Source organism: Paralichthys olivaceus, chromosome 16 (assembly GCF_024713975.1).
Source record: "Paralichthys olivaceus isolate ysfri-2021 chromosome 16, ASM2471397v2, whole genome shotgun sequence".
NCBI classification, from domain to species: Eukaryota; Metazoa; Chordata; class Actinopteri; order Pleuronectiformes; family Paralichthyidae; genus Paralichthys; species Paralichthys olivaceus.
This window is the reverse complement of record NC_091108.1, coordinates 10,827,929-10,845,520: the sequence shown is the minus strand read 5'-3', so window position 1 is coordinate 10,845,520 and position 17,592 is coordinate 10,827,929. Positions and strand designations below refer to the sequence as shown.

Here is a 17,592-nt window from a genome sequence, read left to right as displayed (position 1 = left end):
TAATAGTCACAAAACCACACTGGAAAGTACATGTCCTGCAATCACAATGTTACTTTATGAGAATACATTTAATCACTGTACTCTTAATGTTCACTATGCAGACAGAAAGGCTTCTGCTACTGTCACATCATTATTCATTCTATTATTGAATGACTATTACTCATGCTTCAACATGTAAGCAGCATTTTTATAATGGAACTGCATGGGGTTGTGGCCATTTTTGCTTCTCTCTATTCTATAAGGTAATTTCATTTGAAACAATACTCTTAATTGCACAATTCAATCCAGTGGACGGATATCTGTTATTAGCCCAAAGTGACAGAATCACACAAAATATACTGTCACACAAGAACATTAACGGAAAATACAAATAAAAAAGCTGCAACACAAATGTAAAAGTGTCCAGCCAGTTGCCACTTAAAAGTTATGCATGTTTAAGGACCTTGGAGCATCCACAAAGAGACAGAGAGACAGACCATTGACAGAATATTTCTTGTCAAACTGCATTTGTTAGATAGAACAGCAACTTGTCTGTAACTCGTCTATGAACTGTGTGTAAATGCTTTGACTTCCTCGTAGCTGCCTCATATGTAACTGTTTTTTACAGTCTGCTTGAAAATATTAAACAGAAATCACATAAACAACTTTGCTTTCAGTGAGGCTGACATTTGCACACCAAAACCCAAACAAAGAAACATTTCTGTTTCATTTCATTTCCGTTGCATTTAAATGTATATTAGCGTCTGCTGCATCTACTTCAGTCGCTGAGGAGTGAAACATTGTAGGGTGGAAGAGTATTGCTGAAGTCGTTATTTTTCATTGAGTTACAGACAATAAAACTTTTTTGAAATGAAGTGGATATTGAATACAAACACTGAGCAACGCTGGGTAAAGGTCGAAACAAAAGACTTTTCCAAAGTGTTTCAATCGTTTACAGAAGGTTTTTTCTTTTTATAATAAATTCATCAGATACATTTAGGTTTGATCATTTTAGAGAAATCAAACATGAGCTGTTTGTGCGATACCAAAAACATCCTGTTGTCACCAAGGACTGTTTATAAAGATTGATTCCGTTGTATAAAAATAAAACTACAATATCCTAGAAACAGACGCCGCCATCTTGCAACATAATTTGGAGCCAACGTGTGGAATAGTTGTCGTGACATGGAGCCACGATATCATATGTCCTGCCGACACATACGCTCAACAAATCACAAGTCAGTCCCAGCTGCCAGTGAGGTTTCACACTGTTTCTGCAGCATCAAAAACCTAGTTCAAACCAAACTATACATAAACCGACAAAAACCTTAATTTAATGAGTACTTTGACTTTTTTGTTTACTCCATGTCCCATATATTACCTTGGAAGAGGCTGGTTTATGACATATACTGCACCAAACAACCAAGGGGCAATCACTTAGCATCACTTTTTGGGAAATGTCATGTCGTCAATCTTTATATACAGTCTATGATTATCACTGAAGGCTAGCATAAATAAGAAAAATAAACCGTGACAGTGGACACAGATTCACTTTCATAGTTATGCTACTGTGAAACTACTCAGGTTTGGATGCTGGTTTTTTTCTGCAGATTGATATTCTGTTGACAGCCTGGTGGGACTGTTTTCTTCGATCTTGGATTTGCACAGAGGCCGAGACAGTCTGCTTCTTCAAGTTATTGAGGGCAATACACTTTATGAAAAAAATCTCTTAACGCAAAGAATAGAGCTGTCAAAAAGGAGGAGCCACTGTTTTAACCCCCCAATTTCAAAAATGCTTAGTCGATGCATTCGGGAACAAAACACTACATCACTGCCAAATTTACCCAGAAAGAGAAGTGATTTGAATTGCTGAATATCTTATCAGCCTTTCACAAACTTTTTAAATGAATGCACCATGAGAGTGGTAGCCAACTTCTACTACTGCTACGTTTGCCTTTTTTTCCAGGAATCAGATATTTTGTAACACGCTTTTCAATCTTCTGTCCTTGTGATAAAACAAAGTTTCATACGCCTACAAGTCCAGAATGTGCTACTGTAACTGATGTGGCGTGAGTCACTGTTTATGCAGGAAATGCAGAGCACCCGTGTCGCCCTGGATCCTGGAAAAAATGACTCCTTCCATTTTGAAACAGTTTGAGGACCAGAATAACAGTTATTGTAGATTTTATGCTATGAACAAGAAAAACAGCAGCGTAAGTGAATTTTTCTTATATTGATTTTACATTGGTTCTTAACAGGGGAACAGAATGAGCTGACACATTCGCTGGCTGCGGTGGCTCTGGTAGCCAAGCTGTGGTCGCAGAACTATACCTGACAAAGGTGCCAACATTCAAAGTAAAACAGCTTCCTGCTTCTTTAGCCTTTTAGTTTGCGTGGTGGTAAGAGGTAAGGTAGGGAAAACCACCAGTGGAGACAGACGGGCACCTAAACAATAATACATTTGCAATCCTAAACACACAATTAATTTAATTCAGACTTTTTTTAACTTAGCCATTACCTTACTCTCATTAGCATGCACTAGTAATTCACAACCCCATACTTACACACACACATGTCCCAAATTTTTTAAGTAATAAGTGATTGCTGAGTTTCAACTTTTTCACGAACCACATTACGCTCACACACGATGATAATCTAGGACACGCGTTCTCGTTCCCTTCGATCGCTCTTGTCAATTACACAGAGGAAATCAGAGAGGCAGAAAATGACGGGAGTCAACAATGCATGCAACATTGATGTGCCCAACCACCACTGTCTGTTAAAGTGGAATTGACTTCTGCTCATTCCCCAAATTACGCATATCTGACTGGCCCACCGCTGCAGGGGCTACAGGAAGCACAGGGACATGGAGTGTCTCTCTCACACACACTCTCTCCATTTCTCTGCAAGGAATCGATGTCTGCTTAATTATTGGGTGAATTTAATCAGCAGCACAGCAGTACTTACTGCCTTGTGACCCAGCAGCTGTCATTAAGTCATTTGGTTTCCAACAGTTAGTGCTCGAATACCGCCGCAATAATTAAGAGTACAACAATGTAATTGTTGCAGAGGTGTTGAGGTAACAGACAAACTGCATTGTGGTGGTTCTGTGCTCAGCTACTCATCTACATGTATTTTGATCACATAGTTAATTATTTTTGCAATTGTTTACGGTAAAATGGTGCCACAAATCTCACTGACCTAGACAGCAGAGTACTAATTACTGAAGCACAATGTCTAGATTAAGGTCTCAAATCAGTTAATAAACATGTCTAGACTGCAGAATGGTGTTTTAGATTCTGTGTGTTGTTGTAAACAATAACTGTAGCGATTATTAGTCAATTCCTAATTTGTTTCCTGTATTTTATTCTTCTTTTTATTCTTCATTTTGCAGCTTTGACTTTATGCACCACAACTGTAACATATCTGTGCATAGACAGGTTTATATTTGCACAAGAATAAAATTCTTTAAAGTATGCATCTCCCCATTTGAAACTAAAATCAAAAATTTATGTCAGAACCAAACAAATGTTATTGAATAGGCATAGTGCTCTTACAAATGACTATAGTACATTTACCTTTGCTGTGAATTTTTAGTTTAACCAAGATTTGAGGAAAAATTAGCAGCTGAAATCCACTGCAGATCAGTCAAAGCGTCTGAACTAGAAAAGCGGCTTCACCAAACTACAGTAGTTTCTTTATGATGCATTCATCCGGCCTCAACTCACTCCAGCGGGGAGCAGTGAGAGTCTTGGCTCCGTTTTCAATGATGGTTTCATTTCTAGTGCTTCAGACAGAGGGGAGAGAGGGAACACTCAGTCCAACCTGAAGAAAAACATCAATCCATGGAAAATGTGCTCATCCAACTTCAAGTCGAGCTCACTTCAGACAGCTTCTATTAGTAGTTTGATTAATTTTTATTAAAGCTTAGAAGGAAAAACTGAAACACAGTGTTTCATTTCAGAAGTCCAAATTTTGTCTGTTTGTTAAGAATGCAGCTTGGAGGCATCTAGCTTAGCTTAGCATAAAGGCTGGAAGCAGAGTGAAAGAGAGTGAAGCTCTCCCACCAACCAGCAACTCTAAGGCTCACAAATTATCATGTTGCATCTTGTTTATTATCTCCAATAAGGTGATTATGTTTTCACTTCTGGCCACTTCCTTCCAGGTTGGCTGGATTATAAAAAAGATTACAAACACCAAAATACAGATTTTCTTGAAACCTGGGGGAAGGATGAGACATGGGTCAAGAAAGAAACCATTACATTTTGGCAAAGATTCGGCCACAGAAGTGGATCCAGTAATTTTTCTCTACTTTTTAAAATAACATGGGTTAAAATCATGCCTATCACAGCATTTTCATAGATTTCCCAAAGAATAATTAACGACTCTTCATGAAAGAAATTAAGCATGTTTAGGAAATTTAAATTTATGAGTGAGTACAATTACAAAGACGTAGCTTGACTGAATTTAAGGCGATTTTGTTTCCTTGGTCCCTCACCAATGTATGACTTCTACTGCAGGTTTACCTGCATTAGGTTGTGCCAATAGATGATCTCAGTGATCGATGATTTGTTTTCCTTTTTGTGTAATAAATAAATATTATCATCCATAGTCATTGTATTAAATACATTAATTTAATTATAAATAAAATAAATAATTGTATTAAATAAAATAAATCATTGTAAATAAATGTATAAAAAAGATTTACGCTGCTTTAGTTTCACATCGGATTCTCCAGCATTTCCCTGACACAGACAAACACGCTCTGATTGTATTTGTTGTTCCGTGCTGGTGCTCTGTTGACAGTGAAACCAAGGAAATCATACACAGGCAGAATATGTTGATTTCTTGGTCTAGTTGCTTTTTGTCTTCTGTGGTTGTAAATAAAAGCCAGAAAAAGCAACAAACTAAGCATCATGGCAGGTAGGAGCTGATCTACTTTGGAGCCTCTTATTTAAAAATCTGAGTCAGGAGGAAAAATGTACAGTTAATATATGAAATACAAGCACTGAAGCATATTGAGCTTTGCACAGTGATCCACTTAGCATGTTTTTTTATCTGACATATTTCAGCATGGAGCCTCCATGTCACCAAACTTTTAACATAAAACAATTAGGCAAACAGTGTGCTGTTGAAAGAAAACTGCATCCAAATGATGTACCACACTTTAACCATGCCATTGGCCGCAGGGCAGCTTATTGGTTTTTAAAATGGAAGCAAAATCTTTTGAAAGTAAGCTTAAAAAATGCCTCATCGCTCTCCAAAGGGACTGATGTTGACTGGGAGAAATCAATGAAAGTCTGTACACTATGAGTAGTATTGTCTAGGATTTGTGTTGCAGCAAAACAACAAACTAAATCGTTTTTTCAGAGATGCTGTATTGATTGTTGTCATGTAAATTTGTGGATTCCACTTTAAAGAATAGGACATTTTCTGATCCAAAAATACAAAGCAGTAGTTGTATAACAGCCAAGTCAAAGGGCACAATATTATTCAGTTACCTAAGATCTGTTGGATAAGTATCTGTGGCTATTGGCGGTACCTCATGTTAGATTTACGAATCATACAAATTACATTTCTTCCATGTCCAAAGCAATTTGTGGAAAAGGAATTCAAAGTTGAAGTTCAAGTTGAAAATATGACTATGAACTTCAAAACAAACTTGCACTTTTACAATGTTGATCTGTATAATAGACAGCAAGACATCTTGGCAGCAGATACCAAACAGATCAGTACTCAGTTTGAAGTTCAGGCAGTAATCATGAAGTTTGTGAAAATCACTGTCAATCTAATAAGGAAGAAATTGAGAGTCAACAATAAAAGTTCAATAGTTCAATCGATATAAAGGTCAGCTGCTTGTATTAGTAAAAAGCATTACAGAATATCCTCGACTGTAACTGTTATGCATGTTAACTTTCAATCCGTCCTGCATCATTTTAAGATTGAATTATGAATTATTCACTGGGAAATTTGTCAAAAGAAAATGTGAGATCTCGCAATGTTAAAGAAACTGAAAACAAATGTCTGAATCTGCACCTTTGCCCCAATCTATCCAAAATAAATTGGTTCTTTCTTGGCCCAATTCCAATTGGAAATTTGTTTGGTAGTTTTTATGTAACTCTGCTGACAAAGAAACAAAGAAACACACAGGGGCAAAAACATAATCTCCTTGGCAGAGGCAATAAATTCAATTTCTAGAACTAACAGTCCCCTTGGTGTATAGTAAAACCTAATGATAAAAGAGGTGCAATGTGACCAGACGACATTAATACAACCTGTTAGATCAGGTAACACTTTTATGCATTGATCTAAGATTGTTTAACTAAAATTGGTACAGTGCCCTGTTGTATTAAGCAAAATCCTGTTGGACCATTGAGCCATTATCAGGAATATCTTGTCCAAACCAGCCAATAAGAGCACTGTTTTGCATATTAATTAGAAAATCTAATCCATCAGAATGTATATTCTATGGTAATATGCAAATGGATCAAGTGAAGCAGCAATAATTGCTCAGTGTGTGTGCTGGGAATGAAAATTGCTTTTTGTATGAGCTAAGAACATATCAAGTTAATGACACCATTCAAATAAATGGCAGACAGATGGAAAGTTCACAGAAACAAAGACCTGTCTTAGTTCTTAATCACATGTGCCAATAACTGATGTCTGACTGTGTTGGTATGTGGTAGATGTTTCAGTTAAGTGTTTTTTAGATTCAAATTAACCTTATCGTGGAGCGAGAGCTGCAGGTACATATTCTTATTATAAGGACCAAAATGAAAGTGGAATACAGAAATGCAGCACACTGTGTTGTCAATGAGAGTGGAAATGCACAGTGGGAGGAAAAGTCAGGCAGCTACAGAATAGCATTCCAGCTGAGCCTAAGAAGAACTACAGAATGAACTTACTGGATGAAACTGTCTGTGGACTAAAGCTTTCAATATTCAAGCACTAAGCTATTAATAATGAATATTATATAGTTCGCTTTCTATAATAATGCACCTGATCCTTACTATGCAGAGATTTAACGCCTCAAATCGAGGCTTTGACGATATTCTCGCAGTCATAATCAGATATCAGAATCAAATAAAGACAGACGACATGTCTCCACTTCCTCTCACTGAACAAAAATGAAGCCAAATTTCCTGGATACAGGGGCGGCCATCTTGCACTGGTGACGTCATTTGGAGCCAGCTGTGGAACCCGAACAATCCTGAGTCAGTCTCCGCTTTCAATCATGACACTTTCACCCCCATTAGCATCAATAGTTTCAAATATTAAACATTCTGATAAGAAATCGAGAAGACCCATCTTCTAAAATGGATGAACTACACCAGCCACCAGGGGGCGATCCATATATTTTGGTGCCACTGTTTAGGAGCTGTCATGTCAGTGAACTAGCCAGCCAACGAGATTAACAAAGAAAAGAAAGGGGGAAAAAAATCATTATACCTTAATAATTGTGATCCATGCTATCGTGAATACTTTACTCTGCTGGACAAGACTCGATACTTACACTTGTCTCAAATGACTTTGAGACTTGAGTTGAACTTGTGCCAAAAGATTTAAAAGCTTTGGCCGCAAGGCTCTCCACACCAATTTCTCCACAGAGAGACACACACACACGATGATGTACTTGAAGCATCAAAAAGAAGGTTTTCTCACAGCAGATTTGGCCTCTCCCCAACACACGGGGAAAAAAAAATACCAGAATTTTAAACTTTGAAAGACGTATTTATACACTTCTGTCAACTTCACTTGAAAGACATTAGTACTGAGTGGACCGTTTATTAGTACACTTTGTCTGTTTAAAGGTTTGCAGTTAAATCGATTAATTAAGACGAGCAGGCAGCAGGCCTCTCTTCTAAAATTAACTATTTATTTTTCATATAATTATCGGAAGTCTTGCATTGATTAATGGTCCAATCAGATCACTTGGTTGCTGAAGTAATAAACTATTATTTCGCCCTTGTCAGCCATTTGTCTTTTACTGAGCAGAACAAGCAAAGGGAAGAGAGGAGCAGAGGCGAGGACAGGAATCTATTTGGAAGCAGCTTGATGAAGGGAATAAATCTTTACATCCATCATCTGTATTCCTGATTATCATGCCCCGCTCTGCATCACAACTTTATGTTTTCTGCCTTTTTATTGCACTATTTTCTGTTTTATTTTAGTCTCTGATTTCCTCCTCTCATTTCAGATCCCCACATCGTGATCCTACTAGTTTTAGTTTCATGAGATTGGGTGAGGTTTGCCTCACCCTTTATTAGTTTGCCTGTGCTCTGAACCTTCCTGCAAGTAAAGTCTTTGAGCATTTGTGGAGCCTGTTTCCTCTTGAGTAATGCTTTCAAGTCCTGACTATGTGGCTCTTAGCTGCAAATCTATGTGATGCATACTCAACTCAATCTGTAGAATATTTACAGTAAAAGTAGATTTGTTCCAAGAATCCCAAATGTCAAGTTTAAAGGGACTCAGGACCTATTTAATACATAAAAAGAAACTTTACTTAAGCAAATTTTACACATTACAAAGCATCACTATGCAAATTGTTTACCCTAAAAAAGCAGCTTCGCATTTATTTTGATTGTTTACTGACTTGGAATATGAAGAATGGCACTGCTTTTAATCCCACTCCTCACCCTGAACTCCTTCTCTCGCTCTATGGAACTGTGGTGAGTGGGCACGATCTCCTGTGAGAAGTCTGTAAACTGTCTGTTAGTAGCAGCTGAGAATTGCCAGAACCAGCGAGTTCAAGAGTAATGCTTTTTTTTAAAACAAAGTTTTTCTCCAATGTTCAGCAAGGAAACTTTTTTCTGAAGAAATTAAAACTGACTTTGGTGTATTTGTTAAAGCGGCAGAGATCATAGGTAATATCCACAGTCAGCGCTCCAGTCAACAGATTAATAGACACTGTTTTTTCTCTACATTTAAACAACTCAAACTGAATCGCTCAGACATGGAGCACAACAGATTCAGTCACCACATGTAGCTGCAGGGGGAGCTGCTGTAAAAGTTACAAAGTCTTGCTTTAGCAGAACCTGTTCTTCAGGATAATTCATGTATTAGGGGCAGTTTTGAGGGCATATTTTACCTCTGTGCAACTCCCCCATCCTAAATAAAGGTAACATAAAGACAGAGCATTAAGATAAGTATTAAAATGATTCTGTGTAGTAGCCTGGACTGTACAAATTCAGATAATCCCCAGTCAGCCAGGTATCAAACAACGTCTGCCCCTCACTGCAGCACAGTTGTTGTATAAACACATCCAGAGCATATTTACCCTTCAGCTAAAGGTGTCTCTCGAGCCGACATGTTTGTATATCTGAACATCCTTCACAGGCTGCCAGGAGGGGGCTCACGCCTGAACTTTAAGCTTTTTACTTCACGGCAGGGGAGAAAAAGCAACTTGTATCAGAGGTCATCTGAAACACTTCATCCTCGTACAACAGACAAGCAGCAATGTGCTCATTCATGATCACACACACACACATGCACCCATTCAAACACACAGGTACACAGCAGCACCATGGGACCTGCACTGTGCAGTAAATATCTTGAAAAAAAAAAAAAAAACACATCCGTAGAAGAGGATGAAAGAGATGGAAGACCTTTACACAGTATTTCCCAGAGCAGACACTCAGGTGGGAGGAGAACACGAGAGAGGAAGAGGGAGATGAAGGAGGAGGAGGAGGGGGAAAAAAATTGATGGTTGGAGAGGGAGATGGATGTGCAGAAAGAAAGTGAGAAGCAGTGAAAGAGAGTGAAAGAAACAGACGGGAGAAGAACACCAAATGTTATAAGTAGCAGTTGATGTGGAAGAATTCCAGTTTGGATTCGAGCTCCTTGCCTAATGAGGATCATTAACATGGCCTGCCCAGCTCCTCTAAACGCTGGGGAGGACTGGAAGACGGGGGATAAAAATAAAGCCTCTCAAGCATATCCCCACAAGATTCATGAGGCGGGCGCTTGTAAAAAGGATATAGCGCATGCCGGCTACGGGAAGGTACTTCTTAATTCTACTCCACATGCTCTGGCTCTTGGAAACAGGGACACTTACCACTCGGTTGAACTCTGAACTGTGTTTGAAACGCAGTGGCAAAAGAACCAATTTAGATGTCTGTGATTTCTTGGGTTAAACAAAAGAACAAGGGGAATATGTCTCCAACAGCAATCCCTGTAATGATGTGAATCAGGTTTAGATCAGTTCAACTTATGTCATCCCATGAAGAAATCTGTCTCAGAGGTGCAGGATGGAAGAGAGAAGAAAGAGCTGAAGCTCCAATCAAACAGTTGTACCGCCCTCATATCTTAAACACTTTATTTCAAGTGAGCCGTTCACATTTCTGCCCACTTGTTATGATCCAATCAGTTTTGTCATTTTCCCTCTTTTCACTCACTGTTTAACACCCTCATACCATGGTCCAGAGAGACTTAAAGACCAATCCAAGCTCCTGTCCCGCTTCTGCAAACCGTTTGTGATACGTATATACGTGTATATATATTTGTACATATACTTTTATAATCACCTTCGACCACTTTTGCAGCGCAATCAATTGAGTGATTTAAATCAGACAGCATCAAAACAGTTTGCAAAAACAAATGTCCTTCGTCAGTGGTCAGGGATAATGCAGACAGCTGCATTCTTGGACATCCTGTTATCGATTCCTGTTTTTCCCCATTCTCAGCACTGTCACTCTGCACCCGCGGGGGGGAAACGTATGGAAAACATTTACAACATCTCACAGTACCAGCTTCTCCCAACCAGCAAATACTAAATAACCTGCTATAATTTCTTTAATAGAAAAGAGACCCACAGCACTGTGTGAGACCCACAGCAGCCAAACAGACAGCGTCATGATTAGATCAGCATAATTGGCACATTCATCCTTCGTCTGTAGATAAAGTGCTTTGCAGTAGAGAAATTAAGATGAGCTGCATTTATTAAGTTAAATATCTTTTGTACAATGTATAAAAACACAGAAGGATGGATCTGACTCCCAATCAACTATCTTAAATGCCTAAATAATAAATTAGGGTTATTTTTGAATTAATATAAGAATTGTTTTTCGAATACTATTTCCAGAATCCCCAAAAGGTTTTGAGGCTTGATATTTTACAGTTTAACCCTAAACCTGAACTTAAATAAAAACAGAACAAATACAACCAAATATAAAGAACTTTTGTAAAAGGTGAAAATAGATGCACAACTTGTCTGCATCGTTTATTCTGTAAAATAAAAGTATCCATGTTGGTGCGTAAATGAAAACATAGGCACCGATATCAAAGTGTCTGTGAAAGAGTCATATCGGCTCATCGATATTCCTCCGTGCTCTACTATCCAGGATGTATCTTTTAAAGAGAAGTTAACATTTCAGGAAAAATTTTTAATATTTGTGATGACATGAAAAACACCTTACACAACACCTTATCATAGTGCATGTCTGGACAATTGAGCATCTGAGTTACCATAAGAGTGGAGAGGAGGGGAGGAAAGAAGGGATCAAAGGCAAAGAAGAAAAAAGACTTATAGACAGAAAACAAGGAAGAAGTGAAGACGAGTTCCCACATTTGTTCAGACTAATGCTGATGTCTGGCTCTGCCTTGAAAACATAAATCAGAGGAGTCTGAGAGTCAGGATTCATCACACAGGAGGTGAGAGCTCAGAGGCCACTGAGTTGCTTCCTGAAAAGATGAACCGTGGGTCGAAGGACAGGAAAACACTGTTTGAGGTTTCTGTGTTGTGTAAAAAAAGTCAAACTGTACTGGTTTCACATTAATAAAAAAGCAGAATTGTCATGCTCCTGTATCTGAACCATGCAGCCTTTCTTCTGATTATCAAACAAAATATGAAACAGAGTCAGTCTGAGACAGAAATCACATCAGCAAACAGCAACATTTCATTCCTCTTCTTCATTCACTTTCTTCTGTGTGTAAATCTGTGCATCTGATGGATGATGCGGTCGCTAATGAGAACTGGATATGTCCACATTTAACTGTCTTCCTAACCATTAGTAATGACGGTAGCTTAGCTAACACAATTAACACAGGCGAGCAGGAAAATAAAATTCCTCCAGAATGAAGTATTATGTAAATAATTAATTACCACGCAGACGATTGCAATCTTGTTCAGCTGCCCACTGGCACTAAAATTAATGTGAATGATTTGGAGACGGAAAGAGAGAGAGGGAGAGGGAAAAGTAGTTGAGATAATTCTGACACAGTGGGAGAACGTGAGAAAAAAAATGAACAAATACCACCTGCTCCTTGAGCGGTTCATGGAAACAATTTGCATTTGCAATTTAACTAGTGAACACAGGCTATTATCCAGACTGACTCACAATAAGTATGTACAATGAGAGTATGCATTTGAATATTTTTACATATTTTCCCCTTTTTAAGACGTTAAATTATTGAGTCTCCATAAATCTGCTGTATTCAGTTAAATGTGTATCCTGGAGAAATCTTTCAAATCCACACACAGTTACCCAGAAAGGACAGTGAGTCTGTCTTCTGCACTACAGATGGTTGAATTATGATATTAGCACCACTGCACAGTAATCTGTGTTTATCTTCAATTTCATTCACACACACACACCATTTTATGTTCAATGAGGGATGCGTGTTTTATGAGCAGCAGTTTCCACAAACACAGATATATATAAATATATGGACGTCTTCTACTAGAGTGTGTGTGTTTCTGCATAAGAAAGAGAGAGAGCGAGGAACGAACGAGAAGAGAGAGAGTGAAAGAGGTAAAGACAATGACAGAGAGACACAGCGAAGAGTAAAAAAGAAGGTATGGAAAGAGAAAGTAATCGCTCAGATTCGGTGTCTCAGCTTAATGACACTGGAACCACATGGGAGACGGAGGAGCTGGGAGGCTCTGTGCGAGATATGATGAATCCAAAGACTGATAACCTCAAGCCTCCGCACTCACAGCCTGCACACGGATGAAAGAAGAAAAAACTAGCCCTGAAATTAACTGCTTAGCTCCTCTGTTAACTCGGAAACTGCATTCGCTTTTTTCTCTGCTTGTGTTTTCACTGCCTCTGCCGTTTTCTGCCCGTCAATCATCTTCACTCTCATCTCAGGTCCAAGACTTTATGCTTCGCCACTGCTTCCCTCAATACCCTGAACCCGTTCCCCCAGCTGTAACCACGGACAATAAAACAATACGTGGGGCTGACTTTGACAAATTAAACCAACTCGATATATGGCAATAACCTTCACTGGATGACATGGAGAAGGGGGGAGGAAGCAGTGGGGGGGTTTTGGGGAAAGAGAAAGGAGCAGAGACTGAAAGGGAAACGTGTACAGAAGGATGATGGGACATATCGACCACAGCGTGGTATTTCCAAAGCGGGGTACTGTTAGAAAACGCACGGAGAGATGGTGCACATATACACAGACTTTCTAAATGTCACCATGCTTCACAATAGAAAACACACTGAAGTGTCTGTGGAGGGAAAGCAGCTAATTGGGCTGAGGAAGCAGTGGCCCCTTCAACGACTGCACCGTAGATGACGACAGGAACTGAAAAAACTAAACCTGCCATGTTTTCCACTCATATATCGACCCATTAGACTGGGACAACTTTGGAAACTGCAGTGATACTGAGCTGAGCATATTACTGAGCATCATGCCACAGTTTGAGATTCAAGAGTACAAAATGACACTTTACAACCAGAGTCTGTTTCAGTTGGATGAGATGATTTCATCTCGACCGTCGGCCATCAACCACTTCAAGTGATTTACTCAAAGCAAGCTTTTACTATGCCCCAGGCCATTTAATTCACCAGCTACTACAAACACCTTCTGCAACACACACACACACACACGCACTTACTCACACGTCGCATGCAAACCCGCACATATAACACACAAACCAGCAGGAGGGGGTTGTTAAGTGGCTTTTGTTGCGTCCCTCTCTGCTCAGTGTGATAACAGCATGATTGATCCCGAGGTTTCCCCAATTAGTCACCTGGAAAGATGACTGGAAATTCACACCACATAGGAGGTGATGCACAAACTACAGCTCAAACAATTACAAAAACAGTGCATGAGTGAAGGAACTGGACAAACACACCTATACACTCTCGTCTCAGGCTGAACCTGACGAACAGCCATTCCTCCTCCACACAAGCACAAGTTAACTCACCTGCTCTGAGTGAACAGCTGAGAGCTTTCAAATTGGCCTCGGTGTAATCTTCTTTCCGTCCCTTTGGCTTTTCTCTCTCTCTGGTTCTCTCTCTCTGTGCGGCGGTGCACAGGGGCCACTCACCCTTCTTGTGTGGCTCGGCAAAACTGCATCGATCTCTCAGGCAAGTGGTACGCTGATCCCGCTGCTTCCACGAGACGCTGGTGTGCCGTCTCCTCTCCACTGCTCGCTCTGCCTCACGCAGCTGCAGAGGGATATATGAGGATGGGCAACGTGTTTGAGTGCTGCTGCTGCTCCTCTCTCTCTCTCTCTCTCGCTCTCCCTCCTCTCTCTCGCTCTCTCTTTCTCTCTCTCTCTCTCTCTCTCTCTCTCTCTGTCAGCTGGTGAAGCACAATGCACAACCCTACTTTCTCTTCACTCTGTTACTCCTTCTTATTGAACTGCACTGCATTTGTCTCACCACCTCTCTCTCTCTCTCTGTCTCTCTTTTTCTGCCATTTCTCTACAGATTCCTCCGGCTTTCTGTCTCTCTCATTATTGATCTACGTATCAGTGTCTTTGCTTGTGCAGCCTCTAGTGGTTGTCTTGTCTCCGTGCTGCTCAGAGAGGCAGAATCCAATTTTACTCACAGGCAACATGAAGCTGTGCTGTGAATTTGCTCCTGGGTTGGAGCTCAAGGCACCAACCTCATCTCAAGAAATATATAAAATACTTCTTGACTCTTTGATAAACTGATTCATTATTAGGGTCATATAAACTCAGAGTATCTCCCTATCTTGAAATAACTCTCTAATTACAGCTGGAATTATTCAACAAATGATAAAAATCACTTCATTAAGAACAATAGTCTGCAGATTGAACCTAAATGAAAATGGTTTCAGCCCTACAAGTGATTAAAGTATCGGAAAAATATGACAAACTTTAAATCATCTTGGTGCATTTGAGCAAAGTATCCTAAAGAAAATTTAAATTGTTAAAAAAAGAACTTTCAGCACACTGAATTTTCACTCAGTTATATCAAATACAGTCACAGGTAATCATTTATATTTGATTCTTACTGACTTTGGCTGATGAGGCAGTGTTCATGTAATTTATTCAGTCAGTAACGTTTTTTTTACGTTTATTCAAACAGCACATGAAAGCACCATTATTGTGCATTTGTGTGATGTCATCACATATAAACCAAACCAGAATTAGCTCTCACTCTGAGCTCATGTGGTGTCGGAATAATCCCAAAAAACTGGTATGCTGAGAAAGTTCACACAAAAGGCGCCATGAATGTGAAAAAAGACTCTTTGGTAAAAAATGTTGGTATGGGAGTGACTGAAATCATCACTTATAATCCAATTATTTTAAAATCAGCTTTAAATTGTAGCTCTTAATGTCTCGTCAAATGACACTTTTGTCACCTGCAAACTGTCTTTCTCTCACAAGGTTTGTTCCATTACAGATGTTTCTATGATTTTAAATAATCTATAAGTCTGTCACACCTGATCCCTTTTGTTTGCTCTCTGTTAAAATGCAAAATACTGGAGGGAGGCATCATTCAAACGCGAAAATACGAAGGATTTGATTAACAGCCTCGGTGTTTCTTCCCCATGCTGACTTTAAAACCCCATTAGACCATTCATGAGGTGTTGGAATAATCTGAAAATGAGTTCCCCATTGGGAATATTCACATTAATTCCACCTAAAATTTTGAAAAGTGGTGTAAGAGTTTGGTACACACACTCACACAAGACATCATCACTTAAAACCCACTAACATAACTTTACATCAGCTCTGAATAGTAGCTTCTCATGACATCTTGTCAAATGTTACATTTTTATGGATAAAAGTGTCGAACACCAGACTTTAAACATGTTTGTGATTGTTTCTATAATGTACTGTGTAAATATGTCAAAGAGGCTGCAAGGTGACGTTCAAACCCAACACGGTTTGTTTAGTGTCCACGTCATCTCCACATGTCTTCAGATGATTCACAGGAAACTCACCTGAGGAGAACGGGACATGTCAGCCATTGAACTGGAGAGGAAACACTAACAGGAGGCTGCACAGGTGGAGAAGCCGGAAGAAACACTACTTCCTCCGAGAAGCGTCATCTTTGACGTTTTCTTTTTCTTTTTTTGCGTTATCCCTTTTTTCTAAGCGTGCTTCAGCCTCCTTACTCTCAGTGCTGCCACTTGTGGCCGGAAGCTGCATTGCAACAACATGCAAAGTACTGGTCCTGGATCAGCTGGACGAGGTCAGATGGATGAACTCAGTACTGCATTTTAAATGATGTCAATGCATCAGCAAGTTCATTCAATCAAAGAAACTGCTTTTAACAGTTTTACTTGAATCCACTGTTCTGTTCAATGAACGATAAGATGAGATGAGATAAGATAAGATAATCTTCTCCATTAGAATAATGTACTTGCTGATATTAGAGCCATTTCCTCACTTGTTATGTTTAATCATACCCTGTCGTCTTATGTAGAAATGGATTGTTCTTGTTATTAATGAAGCTGTCACTATATGTATATATGTACTTTGATATTCAGATGTATATCGTATACTTATGCCTGACGATTATGCCCGGTTATATCTGGTGATTCACTCACACTCACTGTTTTATGAGTCACCCCTTTTGGCTGATTTGTGGCAGCAATGATTCTTTACTGTATGCAGTTTGCTATTGTCTTATGCTATGTAAATCTATATAAAGCTATTTAGACCCTTTCAGCCTGTCCACAAACAGTGTTTGAGTGATAAACCAAAAAGGTTTCTAATGTAAACAGTAATAAAAATAGTAATAAGTCATAAGGACTTAAGAATTATATAATTCTATTTTCTTTTATTTATATTATTCATAATTAAGTTGGGTGTTATATTCCATCTGTATGATATCCTTTGTTTAGTCAGCACAGAAGAAATACCAGCTGCCAAGATTATAATTGCATTAACTGATGTAAGTGAAGAACGTGTGATGACCTGATTCACTTTGCTAATTAACTCTGTTGTTTACTGTCAGCGCTCTGATTTGTGGCATCTATAATATTTGCTTTTTCACTCAGAGACTAAAGCATCAGATCCTGCAAAGCCCGGCACGTCTTTCTGGATCAATGTTTTTCACTAAAGTCCTCAGGCTGCAGACTGCTTATGAACGAGGTCATTACGAAGTTTTTCAAAACATGATTATGTTAATAAACTTAACCACAACTACAATTCCTTGTTTCTATTTAGTAAAACTAAGGATCCTACCCTGGGAATTTTAAGAGCAAGTCGTGAACATATGGTCCTTATTTACAGAGTGTAAATATACACTGAACATATTTAATTTTCAACTCTATTAAGAGTTCATATTTTACATGACACTACACTGAGAAGCAAAGTCATTCATAACATGGTGTTATTTTCATTTTAGGTCAAACGGTAATCAGAATTAATTCATTCTTATCTTCATACTACTCTTCATG

The 17,592-nt window shown here is 38.9% G+C and overlaps 1 protein-coding gene across 5 annotated transcripts in view; it reads right to left on the bottom strand.

Moving 5' to 3' along the window:
* Window positions 1-16,260, bottom strand: part of tnr (tenascin R (restrictin, janusin)) — a 159,982-nt gene extending 143,722 nt beyond the window's left edge. Inside the window, exons 1-2 of one of the 5 annotated variants that reach the window (XM_069511223.1) lie at window positions 16,129-16,260; window positions 14,258-14,378 (exon numbers count right to left, since the gene is read on the bottom strand). In XM_069511223.1, coding sequence (XP_069367324.1) covers window positions 14,258-14,286 — 29 coding nt within the window. In that variant the 5' untranslated portion in view covers window positions 14,287-14,378; window positions 16,129-16,260. Of the gene's footprint in view, window positions 1-14,134; window positions 14,584-16,128 lie in introns of those variants that run through there. The other 4 variants (XM_069511226.1, XM_069511224.1, XM_069511227.1 and 1 more) reach the window with 4 other exon arrangements.
* Window positions 16,261-17,592: the final 1,332 nt, after the last annotated feature.